At 37.5% G+C, this 13,749-nt stretch overlaps 1 protein-coding gene across 2 annotated transcripts in view; it reads left to right on the forward strand.

The window, feature by feature from the left end:
* The window catches only part of SNX7 (sorting nexin 7), a 115,929-nt gene that overhangs the window by 82,016 nt on the left and 20,164 nt on the right, over positions 1-13,749 (forward strand). For both annotated transcript variants that reach the window (XM_072644086.1, XM_072644085.1), the window contains one exon: positions 10,981-11,133. In XM_072644086.1, the coding sequence (XP_072500187.1) occupies positions 10,981-11,133 (153 nt within the window). The remainder of the gene's footprint in view (positions 1-10,980; positions 11,134-13,749) is intronic.

Below are 13,749 nucleotides of genomic sequence, written 5' to 3' on the forward strand. Positions count from 1 at the left end.
TCCTTAATCTCCTTGACCTTTCTGCAGCCTTTGGCACTATTAAACACTTTCTCCTCCTTGATACTCTTTTCTCTCTAGATATTTGGAACATTGCTTTCTCTTGGTTCTTCTTCCTACTCCTTCAGGGTCTCCTTTGCTAGATCCACAGTCAGATGACACCCTCTAACTATAGGTGTCCCATAGACTTCTGCCCTGGATCTTCTTCTTTTCCCTATGCTACTTCACTTAGTGATCTTATCAGCTCCCATAAATTGAATTACCATCTTTATGCTGATGATGCTCAAATCAACCTATTCTTCCCCAGCATTTCTTCTGATCTCCAGTGTCATATCTCCAACTGCCTTTCAGACATCTCAAACTGTATCTCCAGTAGACAGCTTAAATTCACTTTGTTTGAAATGGAACTCATTTCCCACTAAACCCTCTCTGCCTCCTATCTTCCCTATAACTGCAGAGGGCAACACTATTCTCCCAGTCTCTCCGGCTTACAACCTAAGCTCCTTTCTCTCAACCCTCATATCATCTAATCTATTTCCAAGGTCTGTTGTTTTCACTTTCACAGCATTTCTTGAATTTGTTCCCTTCTTTCCTCTGATTCTGCCCGCGCTGTGGAGCAAGCTCTTATCACCTTGTGTCTGAAGTATCACAATAGGCTGCTGGTGGGTCTGTCTGCCTTGAGTCTCTCTCCAATCCATCCTCCATTCAGCTACTAAAGTGATTTTTCTAGTGCACGTGTATGACTACATCACCTTCCCCTACTCAGTTAACTCCCGTGACTCTTTGTCACCTCCAGGATCAAATAAAAAGTCCTCTGTTTGATATTAAAAGCCCTTCATAACTTTGCCCCCTCCTACCTTTCCCGTCTTTCTATACCTTATTCTCTGCCATATGCTCTTTAATTCTAGTGCCTTCCCTCTCTTAATTATTTCTATTTGTCACATATATGGCTTATATGTACATATTTGTTAAGGATCTTTTAGTTACCAAATCCAGTGGCGTTTTCTCAGTCCTTAGTCTCTGACTATTCTGCAGCCTTTGGCACTATTGAACACTTTCTCCTCCTTGATCCTCTCATCTCCCCCGTTAGACTGAGCTCCTTGAAGGCAGGACTGTCTTTTGCCTCACGTTATATCCTTAGCACCTTGCACAGTGCCTGGCATGCAATAGGAGCTTAATAAATGTTTATTAACTATCTACTGTTGACTTTTGGGAGGTATCCTCCCTGTCACTGGAGGTTGTTAGGCAGAAACTGGTTAGCCTTTTGTCCGCTACTTTGGAGAAGAGATTTTTTTTTACTTATATAGAGATTCAAATGCAACTCTCTTCCGTTTTTGGCATCAGTCAGTAAACTTTTATTAAGTGTCTACTGTGTGCCAGGGACTGTGCCAAGCTCTCGGAATATAAAAAAAGACAAAAGACAGTTCCCTGACCTCAAGGAATTCACAATCTAACGGGGGAGATAGCAAGCAGAAGAATGTGTACCAACAAGATATACACATGCATATTCACATATTTGACAGATTGCTATAGAGAATGAACATGTGATTTCATTAATCTAGGGAACTACTGATTGAGGAAACATCTTCTCCCAATACTGATCACCTTCTCTGAAGCTTATACCTTGGAGAGCTGTCTAGAGCACTGAGTAATTAATTAAGGAACTCGCCCCACTGTGGCTGAGCCAGTATGTGTCAGATGCAGGGCTGGACTCCATGGATCCTTTGAAGGCTTTGACTTCAGCTCCTCAGGCCCTGCAAAACAACATTGCCCACCTGATAGATAAAGAGCCTGTTTACATTGGACTTGAAGGCTTACAAAGCTGCTGTATGAACTTCCTTTGGTTTCTTTTTTTTTAGTCACATTTTCTATTCTAATTCAACGGGTGAAATTTATTTGAAAGCTTCCAATTAATTGAATGTAGACAGCACATTTAAATATCTTCTGACCCTGAAATGCACATCTCTGTTTGCTAGTTTGCAGTTTTCCTAACACCGAACCATAGCACTGCAAAACAAAACAATTATTTCAAAAATAGTTCCTAAGCAGTAAATATAACTGGGTTTACAGCAAATGCACTTACATGTTTTAATGAGCTGAGAGTGTAGTGGTTGGTGGTAGTTTGTGGTGGGTTTTTTTTTCTATAAGCAATCATTTTTTTCTCCAACTTTGAAATTTTCTGCCCAGTAATGGCTTCTGTTATAAATTCATTTTTTTAAAAAATTACATGTAGCTATTATAAACTGCCAAATTAAATTATTTGTTTATATACCAGATCTCTTATCCCAACACAAGAGGGCAGTACTTAAGCTGTTTTCATCACAGACATATTTTTAAGTGCTCTAAGGGAGGGAGCCCAATACTTGTGGAGAAAGGAGACAAATTTGATTTCTTTACCTTCCTACTATCCAATCAAATCATCTGTTTATCTCAATTCATATTTTATTAACCAGATACCTATTTTACTTATTTATGATTGTGTTTTGGATACTTTTATTTTGCTTGTTTGTCATTCTATACTGTTATTTCTAAACAAACATACCTCAAATGATTAATTTAAATAAAATGATTTAGGGCACATTAAAAGTATTTATGATAGTTTCCCCAGTGGTTATATGCAATATGACAATATCTAAAAAACCAAAGACTCAAATCTCAGAAAGTGTGTTATTCTATATTTGTAACTGTGAATAGGCAACCTAAATTAAGTATGGGGGTTAATCATGAGATTTCTCTGATAATATTGATGAATTTGCAGGGTGCTAAATTATTTGGATGGTTCTGGTCTGATAATAAAGGAATTTCTGGATAGTTTCTGATTCCAGAATCTAATCCTTTGGCAGTAAAAAGTAGCTTGAGTCTCCAGTAAAGTTTCCTCTCTTAGGCTGGAAGTTGATATGATTTGTTGAGGTCAGAAAGGACTCCCTCAAAAAGTTGAAATGTTACCTGTCTCCTTGTCTAGATGTGTCTCAAGCATATCTCCCTTTCCATAACTGCCACATCATTGAGAATATATGGTTTCTGCTTCCATTGCACTTATTCCTATAGTACTACTCTAAAGTATTGGTGTTGCTAGAAGAAAAATTCACTTAGGGATGTCATATTGGCATTCCTCTTCTACTGGAGCTATATGTCCTGAGAGTGAAATGTAAAATCCAGCTTCCTTCTACTTGTACACTTGACATTCTTTATGCTTTAGGAGGCCATGTGCAACATCCTCTACTCTAAGAAACTACCTTTGTGGGGGCAGAGCCAAGATGGCGCAGTAGAAGGATGGAACTGCTCTATCTCTCCCCACCTGTAAAAAATGACTCTAAACAAATTCTAGAGCAGCAGAAGCCACATAATGACAGAGTGAAAGAGATTTCCAGCCCAAGACAGCCTGGAAGGCTGACAGGAAAGGTCTTTCACACCAGACTGAGAGCACAGTGCAGCCCAGCCTTGGCCACGAGTCACTGACAGGACTGGAGCAGGTTTCAAGCTGTGGAATCATGAGTAGCAGCTGCAGTTCCCAGATTTCTCAACCCACAAATGCCAAAAACAGCTTCAAAGGTCAGTAAGAAAACTCTTTCACTTGGGTGAGAGAGGAGCATTGTCCAGCCCCATCCCTGGCCTCAGGTGGTGGCAGCATTCACTTTTGGAGCCCTCTGCCTGAAGACCCTTGGGGGAACCTAGCAGCTGATCTGGATCTCAGCCCTGAGTGGCAGTCCTGGGATGAGGAGAAGCACTGACTGGTGTGGTAGAGCTGGTGGTGGCTGTGAAGAGGAAGTCCTACTCACAATTCCAGGACAGAAAAGAGTGCTTGTGGTTGCTCACAGACCAGAGTGCACTCCAGGAGAGGAGTAAATTCCTCTCATTTGATTGTGCCACCTTGGAGGAACTGAGAACCTAGAGGTCCTTAGAGTATACCCTCCATTTGATAAAGGACTCTAAGTCAAGTACCTGGCTGGGAAAATGCCCCAAAATTAAGATTATAGAAGGTTACTTTTTTGGTGAACAGGTATTTTCTTCCACCCTTTCAGATGAGGAAGAACAAAGCATAGCATCAGAGGAAGATATCAAAGTCAAGGCTTCTACCTCCAAAATCTCCAAAAAAAAAAAAATGCAATGGTCTTAGACCATGGAAGAGCTCAAAAAGGATTTTGAAAAATCAAGTAAGAAAGTTTGAGGAAAAACTGGAAAGAGAAATAAGAGTGATGCAAGAAAATCATGAAAAGTGAGTTAACAACTTGCTAAAGGAGACCTGCAAAAATGCTGAAGAAAATAACACCTTTAAAAATAGACTAACCCAAATGGCAAAAGAGGTCCAAAAAGCCAGTGAGGAGAAGAATGCTTTAAAAAGCAGAATGGGCCTAATGATAAGGAGGTTCAAAAGCTCACTGAAGAAAATAGTTCTTTAAAAATTAGAATGGAGCAGATGGAAGCTAATGAGTTTATGAGAAACCAAGAAATTATAAAACAAAACCAAAAGAATGAAAAAATAGAAGATAATGTGAAATATCTCATTGGAGATATTTCCTAGAAATATGTGGATCTGGAAAATAGATCCAGGAGAGAGAATTTAAAAATTATTGGTCCACCTGAAAGCCATTATGAAAAAAAGAGCCTAGACATCATCTTAAGAAATTATCAAGGAAAACTGCCCTGATATTCTAGAACCAGAGGGTAAAATTGAAATGGAAAGAATTTACCAATCACCTCCTGAAAGAGATCCCAAAAGAAAAACTCCTAGGAATGTTGTAACGAAATTCCAAAATTGCCAGGTCAAGGAGAAAATATTACAAGCAGCCAGAAAGAAACAATTCAAGTATTGTGGAAATACAATCAGAATAACACAGAATTTAGCAGCTTCTGCACTTAGGGATGGAAGGACTTGTAACATGATATTCCAGAAGTCAGAGGAACTAGGATTAAAACCACGAATCACCTACCCAACAAAACTGAGTATAATACTTGAGGGGAAAAAATGGAATTTCAATCAAATAGAGGACTTCCAAGCTTTCTTTTGTTGAAAAGACCAGAGCCAAATAGAAAATTTGACTTTCCAATACAAGAATTAAGAGAAATATGAAAAGGTAAACAGGAAAGAGAAACCTTAAGGAACTTATTAAAGTTGAACTGTTTACATTATAAAAAAGAAAAAAAAAACTACCTCTGCCTCGGAATTCTGGTTTTCTTGTAGAAGGTCTGATTGTGGTTCCTAGAAATGTTACCACCAAGGAAGGTGCTGCCCAGGAAATCCCTTTTCTCTTGCCATCAGGATTTTTCCAGAAACATTCAATAACTTCTCATTTCTAAAAGAGGCCCCAACTCTAGAACTCCAAGATTGAAAGTCACTAGAGAAACTTTGATGCTGCCATTTTCCAGTTCTCAGTCAGTTCCTCCTCTCTAGGAATTCTGCTCCCTCCACAAACTCTGACCCCCATCTTTGATAAGAGATTAGATTCATGTTTTCAATGACTTACTTTTGAGGTAACTTTCAACTGTCCTCTGGGAACAAGGGTTCATGAACTCTCACCCCACAGACCATACGGCATCTCTCTTGCTGGCTATCCTGTGTTCTTGTCATGTGTGCCTTTATCGCTTCCTCTCCAGAGATATGCTAGGGCACTCAAACCCTAGGAAGTTGAAATTCAAGAACACTCAGTATTTGAAACCCAGTTATTTCTTTATTTGAATTTAAAGCTCTCTAACAATAATAGGAAGTACGTCTAATAATATCATAATTTTGGGTACATTTCATAAACAAGATGCTTAAAAAACTGGTTTCTTGATTTGTATCTTGAAAGCCCTTATTTCAAAAAGCTATGCCTCCCTAAATGGAGCTAAAGATCTCACTAGCTCTTTTGTCTACTGTATCACACTACTGATTCATATTGAATTTACAGTTCCCTAAAACCCCCAGATTTCTTTCAGCACAAATGTTCCTTAACCATGCTTCCCTATATTATACTTTCAAAGTTGATTTTTTGTGCTCCAATTTTCTATATATCCCTTTTGAATTTCAGCTTATTAGATTCATCCCAGTGCTCTTATTGGATCCTGACTCTTTGATCCACTGTTAGTTATCCCTTCTAGCTTGGTGTCATCAACAGATTTGATGAGTATACCATGCAAGTCTTTATCCAGGTCACTCACAAAAATATTAAATAGTGGAGGACTGAATACAGACCTTGGGATACTCCACTGGAGATCTGATGCCACTGACATGGAACTTTTTACAACTACTCTGGATCAGGCTATCTAATAAGTTCTGAAGCCATATGACTGTATTGTTGTCTAATTCTAGTACTATCTCTTTGTTTCTTCATCTTCTCTAGTCTGAGGTGCTTTGTGGTATATTTTTTCAATGTTATTTGTTTCATGTATTGTTTTATTAATCCTTTGAAAAAGGAAATAAGGCTAATTTGGCATGATGACTCTTTGTAATCACTCCCCTCCCTTGATATTCATCAATCATCTCTTTAGTGGTTTTTTCTAGAATTTTCTTAGGAATTGAAATAAATCTCACTGGCTTATAATTTGCAGGCTTTGTTCTCTTCCCATTTTTGAAAATTGGGGGAACATTGTGACTTCTCCAGTATTGTAGTAACTCTGCCATTTTCCATGATCTTTCAAATATCACTGACAGTGCATTAGCAGTTATATTTGCCAATTCTTTCAGGACTTCAAGTATTAGAGGAAAGACCCTGGTCAGGCTGGTTCTTTGGTACTTGGTTTGATATTTGAATAAGGTACAATTCAACAATTAAGGAGGTTTGTTTAGCCATAATATGGGAAAGAGCATTGCCTTTCAAGCATTGGAGAGGAACTGGACCTTCTCCAACCCTTTGTATTCAGCAAACTAAGAAACAACGTGGACCAAATCATGAATGAAACTGAGAATAGTTTTAATATCTTTCAAGGAAAAGAATTAGCCTAATCCATATTTTAGGGAATTTGGGTAGGTATCCCTCCTATATTACTGAGATAGCTCACTGTAGATCAGCAACATGAGTTCTTCAAGGTCAGCAAGGTGCTGTTTCACCGCCTCCTAACTTATCTTGGATATCAACTCCCTGTTGAACATTTTTGTTTTCTGATTGCCAGTGTAAAGGTAATTGTCTTACGTAGAAAAAACCAAAATAAAATACAAACATACCTGTTGAATACCTGTTCTCTATTTATTGCCATTTATCATCCACCTACCCCAAGTAAGGTTGTTTACTTTGATCCTTCTTTTTCTTCCAGTATAGCTTTAAATAATAGTTTTGTTATCATGAGTCTTTCTCTTCTGTTCCATCTCATTCTGAGTTTTATCATTTCTTTTGCTCTTTTAACAGTATCTTGCTATACTCTTATGGGTTTACCTCTGTTACCTATCTGTGTTTCCATTTTTTGCACATTTGTTCATTCATTTATCTGCTTATTTATTGATTGATTCATCCATTCATCCATCTGTTCATTTTTTAAAAAAATCTAAATTGGTTGGTGAGTTCCTTGTGCATCCATATGTCTCTATGAAGAAATACCTCTTTTCCTTTTGTTGGAATTGTTTTCCATCATGTCTTCAGAATTTCATTCTTGATTGTCTCCCTTCCTTCTTGGGGTGGCTTCCCTTAAAGCACTTCCTACCTATACTTCTTTTGAATCCTTCACAATCTACCCCCAAATTATAATTTGCACATCAGATTATACCCAGATGTCCTCTTCTTTTGTATCACAAATTTTAGGGTAGAATGATCACTTTCCCTCAAGATTCTTGTAATTTGTACTATATCATACTACTGGAAGGGTTTTTGAAATTTTCCCCAAACTCCTCATTTGATTCCTGCTTCTCTCTATGTGGTTCATAGTACACTTCATTGACAAAATTACTTCTGTTTGACCTTCCCAGAAATATTCTCCGTTATGATCCTTGCTCTGGTTCTTGAATCTCCTCATGAGTAAACCTTCTTAAAATGCAATATTATTTCATCCCCAGTACCTATTACCTATCCTCTTTGTTTTGCTTTAGGTGTATCTATTCAGAATCATAGTCTAGTAACAGGCTTCACCCTACCAAGTTTTAGCCTAGGAGATCAACTGTGGTTCCTTGAGTGAGGAATTCTAGTTTCTCCTATCTGTTCCCTAAACTTTGTGTATTTGTGTATAGATAGTTGAAGTCATGGCTTTTTACAACTAGCTCCTTTCTTGGATTTTGTCTTCTGTGAATGTCCAAGTATGCGAGCTATTCTTCTTCATTCTTTGTAGATATAGTATCTAACTTTGGGATAGGAAATCTTCTCCATAGTCATTGTCCCATTCAACACAACAAGAAAATGCATTTTTACCAGCCCTCTCAGAAGTTAGGTGTATTCCATTCTTGTCAGGAATCTGACAACCTTATATTTGTAAGCTGTGATCCAGAAATTCAAAATCTTTTCTTAGACACCAATTTCCAAGTCACCTGTTTCCTTCCTTAATTGTTTTTTCTCTTCTGCATTCCTTGCCTTCAGTGGGTACAGTGAGTAAAACATTTGTGCCCCTTTTGTTCAGCTCCTTGCCCAATTCTACGTAATCCTTGGCAATGCTTTCCAGTTTCTTTCTGGCAGTTTCATTTGTGCCCTTGAGAACCACCAGACATATGTAATTGTCATCCATTTTAATAAATTTGGGATAGGGGAAGGAGATTCTCTGTTATATCTTGGACATATTCCCCAGGAAGAAAACAGACCTCTTTGTTTTTGTTATCAAATTGACAAATAACTGCCTCTGTCCCTGACCAGGGAATCATCAACCTCTGTGCTTTCTTTTTTCACTCCTTACTAAATGATCTCTTGCCTGATGGTTTTTGTGGCTCTGTTACATTCTCTGCAGGATAAGCAGAGCATCCAGCTCATCTCTCTTTAGGAAGAGCTCAAATCTGTCTTTTAGCTCTAATTTTAAGCTATATTTGAGGTGGTACTTAAACCAACATCTCACTGATTCCCTGTCCAATGTCCTATCCACACATCACATTGCCTTTTCTCTTGAATGCACTTGGGCTGTATTTTATCTTCTTCCATCTTCTTGGGCCTGTTCAGAGAGAAGTAGAGTAAGAATGAAGGGATAACAACTGTAGCCTAGAGCCCAGCATCCAGTGCAGGGAGGATGTTCTTGTGTAAGCATACATTACTGTGCAGACAACGTAGTAGCCACTTGCTACATGTTTACTGAATTGAATATTTGTATACAAAGATTTCATGAACTTCAGAGGAGAAAAAAGGTTATTGAAGGAATGGAGGTAGAAGAATGATTTGGAAGCAGTAATGCTAGGAGTAAGGTATATGCCAACCCTGCTTCTTGGCCTTAATCCTGGGTACGATAAGAAAGAGCATCTAGACTGTGGCACCCTTAGGTCAAATTAAATCTAGGAGAATAAAGGTTCCTTACTGTCTTATTTTTGTGTATGTGTTGTTTCTATGCATGAATGCATATCATAGATACAGATATGTGTGTGTATATGTATGTATGTGAACATATATGTATTTATATATATCCATAGACACATTTATATGTATATACGTTTCTCTATCTGTCTGTCTGTCTATCTATATCTATCTATCTATCTATCTATCTATCTATCTATCTATCTATCTATCTATCTATCTATCTATCTATCTATCTATCATCTATCTCCAAAGCCTAGCACAGAACTTGGCGCTAGGAGATACCTAATAAATGTTAATTTATTGGTTTGGATAAATGCAGGAAAACAGTATTTATTAAAGATTAAGTGTCAAACTGTGCTGAGTGTTGGGGATATATAAATAAAAAACCAGAAACCAGGACAATCCTTCAAGGTGCCTATACTCTAATGGAGCAGGGGGAAACAATATGGGGGGAATATATTGGGGGATGTAAAGGCAGCTCAATAATATGAAGGATAGTGTGCTGGACCTGGAGACAGGAAGACTTGAGTTCAAATCTAGCCTTAGAGACTTACTTGCACAGGTCATCCTGTACAAGTCACTTAACCTCTCAGCCTCAGTTTCCTCATCTCAACTGGGGATGATAATAATACCTACATCTCAGAATTGTTTTGAGGTCTTAGATGGGATAACATTTGTAAAACACTTAACAACAGTGAGTGACACACAGTAGGCATTTAAGAACTGTTCATTCTCTTTTCTTCCCTTCCTCCTGCTGACATCAGAGTAGTACTTTATTTAGAGGGCACAGGCATGATGCTATAGGGCAGTCCTTTGAAATGCCAAATGCTTTTCCTAGAAACGTTGGTCAGGTTGAAATGATTACAGTTCTCAGAGGCAGAAGGGGAGTGGAGGGACAAAGGAGGGGACATGCTATCGTCAGCAGCACGCATGGTCCCTGGGAGTTTAAAGCTGAATGGTTTAGCTGGGTTAGCTCCTCTCAGGTGTGGCCCTGGGGGTCTGATTTAGTGAGAAGTAGAAGCAGAAAAGGCAGAAAACATCCAGGCTAAAGATGAAGATGTGTGTTTGGTATTTCATCTAACCCTGGGAAGCAAAAGTAGTATTGCTTTCAAAGTTCAAGGATGTAGGAAAGATTTTTTTTTTAATTTGTTTATTTTGTTTTAATTAAAATAGAGTTTGGACTGTAAAAGGGCACAGTGTAATGAGCTTATAGCTGAACCACAAAAGAGCAGAATTACCTGAGTGTTTCTGCCTTGGTATTGGTGATCTTTCAACATATTATTCCTAAACAGTATTTGTATCACATTGGACCAAGAAAAGAAGAAATCCCCTCATTTCGAGATGGCTCTAATCATGTTTTGCATGATTGAACATGTATAACCTGTATCAGATTTCTTACTGTCTCAGGTAAGGGGGAGGTGAGAGAGAAAATTTGGAGCTCAAATTTTTTTCAAAAAAATGAATGTTCAAAATTGTCTTTAAATGTAACAGGAGAAAAAAGAAAATATTATTAAAGGTAGAAAAGTGAACCAAAAAAATTTTTTAAAAAAATTTTCTAATCTTTTTTTTTTATTTTTGAAATTTTATTTAGCTTTCAGAAGAGATCGGAAAACTAGAAGATAAGGTGGAATGTGCTAATAATGCTCTGAAAGCTGACTGGGACAGATGGAAACAAAACATGCAAAATGATATCAAATTGGCATTTACAGACATGGCTGAGAAAAACATCAGCTACTATGAGCAGGTAATTGTCATGGGAATTTACCTTATTTTTCTCACACAAACACATCAACACTATTCAGTGTTACCCCCTTTTCATCTCTAAAATTTATGTATCATATACGGTAGCTTATGAAGTGTAGAAATAACAATGAATTGGTTAGTGCTTTAAATTCAGCTTGAATCTGTAGGCACAATTAGAGAAGAGTGTCATCTTTAAACTCAAAGGAATTTTTGGCTTCATCTGATCCTACCCCCTTATTTTACTGTGAGGAAATTGAGCTCCAGAGAGGTGAAGTGACAAAGAGGTAAATGCTAGAGCCAGAATTCAAACTGCCTTCTTCCCTGTCATACAAACTGTAAATCTACACAATGCTGTGGATAGAGAGCTGGGTCTGGAGTCAAAAAGACTTGAGTTCAAATCCCACCTCAGACACTTATTAGCTAGCCAAGTCTCTTAACCTCTGCTTCAGTTTCCTTACCTGTAAAATGGGGTTTGCCTCATTTTTCTCAGCTGTAAAATGGGGAATCATAAATTGCATCTTCCTCTCAGAGTTGTTGTGAACATCAAATGGGATAATCATTGTAAAGCGCTTAGCACAATGCCTGGCACATAGTAGGCACTGTATAAACGTTGGCTATCATCATCATCACAATGTTGTTATTGTTGCCTGTTTGATAGAATCACAGAGTTTTAAATCTGGAGAAAACTCATCTCGTATAACCATCTTTATTAGAAGTGCAGAAAATTGAGGTGCATAGAGGCAAGGTAACTTGTACAAGGTCTCACAGCTCATTAATAGCAGAGATAGAGTTAAAATCCAAGTGTCATTCTCAGTCCCTGGGAAATGGTGAAGAAAACACTTCTCTTTCATTACAGGAGGGCACAGAGGGACTCTAAAGAGGCAGACTAACTTGGCAGTTAGACTTTTATTTATTTCTTGATGTTTTAAGGCAGAATTCCTTGGTAGAGTGGGAACTTATGGAACGTAATAGTAGTATAAAAACAAAAGATGTAAATAAAACATAAAATGAAACCAAGCTCTCTCAGTTCTCAGTTCACTGAACTTTGAGCTCCTTGAGAACTTTCTTTATATCTCCACTACTTAGCAGAGTGCCTGGCACATAGTAGGTAATTAATAAATGTTTATTGCCCGACTTTCTTCTAATTTATACCATGGTATGGGGTTTTCTACAAGTAGGTAGATAGATAACTATGTTTCATTTATTTCCTTTGTTAGCCTATACATACATACACATATGTTTGTATGTGCATATATATGTATGTATATATGTTTGCATTTCACAACATGGTTCTTTGAATGGATTCATAGGCTTTGACAGACTGCCAAAAAAGTTTAAGACCTCCTACCTTTCTCAGCTTTGCAGATCAGGAACTAGGTGTAGCCAAAACACACAAAGGAAATTCTCTTAGTAGATGAAATTTAAGAATTAGACAGATTTCAGGGTTTGAGCTGAGGGGAATTGGGAAAGAGATATAGAATATGTTTGGCCCTATTTTTTTTTTTTTTGGCATTTTTTGGTTTTAGGGGAGGTGAGGAAAGTTCTTTAAATATCACTCTTTTTTCCCCCTGGGATCTTAAAATAAAATAATATTCTTTAATGCCTTCAACCACTTTCCATGTTTGTGCCTCTTTTTATTTTTCCTTTTTCCTTGGATTTGGGAGATCTGTGGTCAGGTGGGAGTGAATGAAGTACTGTCAGGTGGATTGAGGAGAAAACCATTCCAATTCCACTCTTTCACTGCCTTATTTTGCCTTAAGTTGAGAGACAATTAAAATGGAGGTATGACATCAATTAAAGAATATTAACACTATACTTGATTCAGGGTAGAGCCAACCATTCATTTTGCTTTAAATATAATAATTTTCTAGTTCTGAATACAAATTGGAGTTCTTCAGAAAAGTAATTTAGGAAAATAGATTCCATAATATGAATTTAATGAAAACAGGGGAATGATTCATTGACAAAATTATGCAGTTGTTTTACATTCTACTATGTCCAATGTTTCTAAGATGTTTGAAAATAAAATACTGCCTCTTTGGGAGCAGTAATTAGTACATATGCTTTCTTAATATTCATTTAGTTAGTTTTTTTTAATCCATAATGATAAATACCTAAAAGGTCTCCAGCAGTGAAATAGTTTAAAATATTTTTGTTGAATAAATAATGTGTATCATCACAATTCTTTATGTTAATAGTTGACCATCATTATTTGATTATGCAAAGGATCAGCATGGGATTTTTCAGATGATCAGGGTGCACTCTGGAAGCATATGGAAAACTCATGACTCAGTAGATAAGTTTTAGGGAACTGCCTCTAGCACATGTAATTGTGTGACCCTGGGCAAAATTACAAAGGTTCAGAGATAGGGGATTTGAACCCAGGTTTCTCAATTGCAAGCTAAGGATTCTTTCCACTATGATTTATCTGTCATCTGTCTGTCTGTCCATCTGAGTTCTTTTAGAACTTAGCTGACATAGTGGAAAGGGTCTGTACTAAAAATGAATAAGATCTACCTTCCAGTTCTGAATTTGCCACTGAGTGTGATACCTTTGGGCAAGACACTAAACCGGCTTCCTTAAGCTTTCATTTTCTCATCCACTAAGGAAAGATAGT

Source organism: Notamacropus eugenii, chromosome 2 (assembly GCF_028372415.1).
Source record: "Notamacropus eugenii isolate mMacEug1 chromosome 2, mMacEug1.pri_v2, whole genome shotgun sequence".
In the NCBI taxonomy this organism is placed as follows: Eukaryota; Metazoa; Chordata; class Mammalia; order Diprotodontia; family Macropodidae; genus Notamacropus; species Notamacropus eugenii.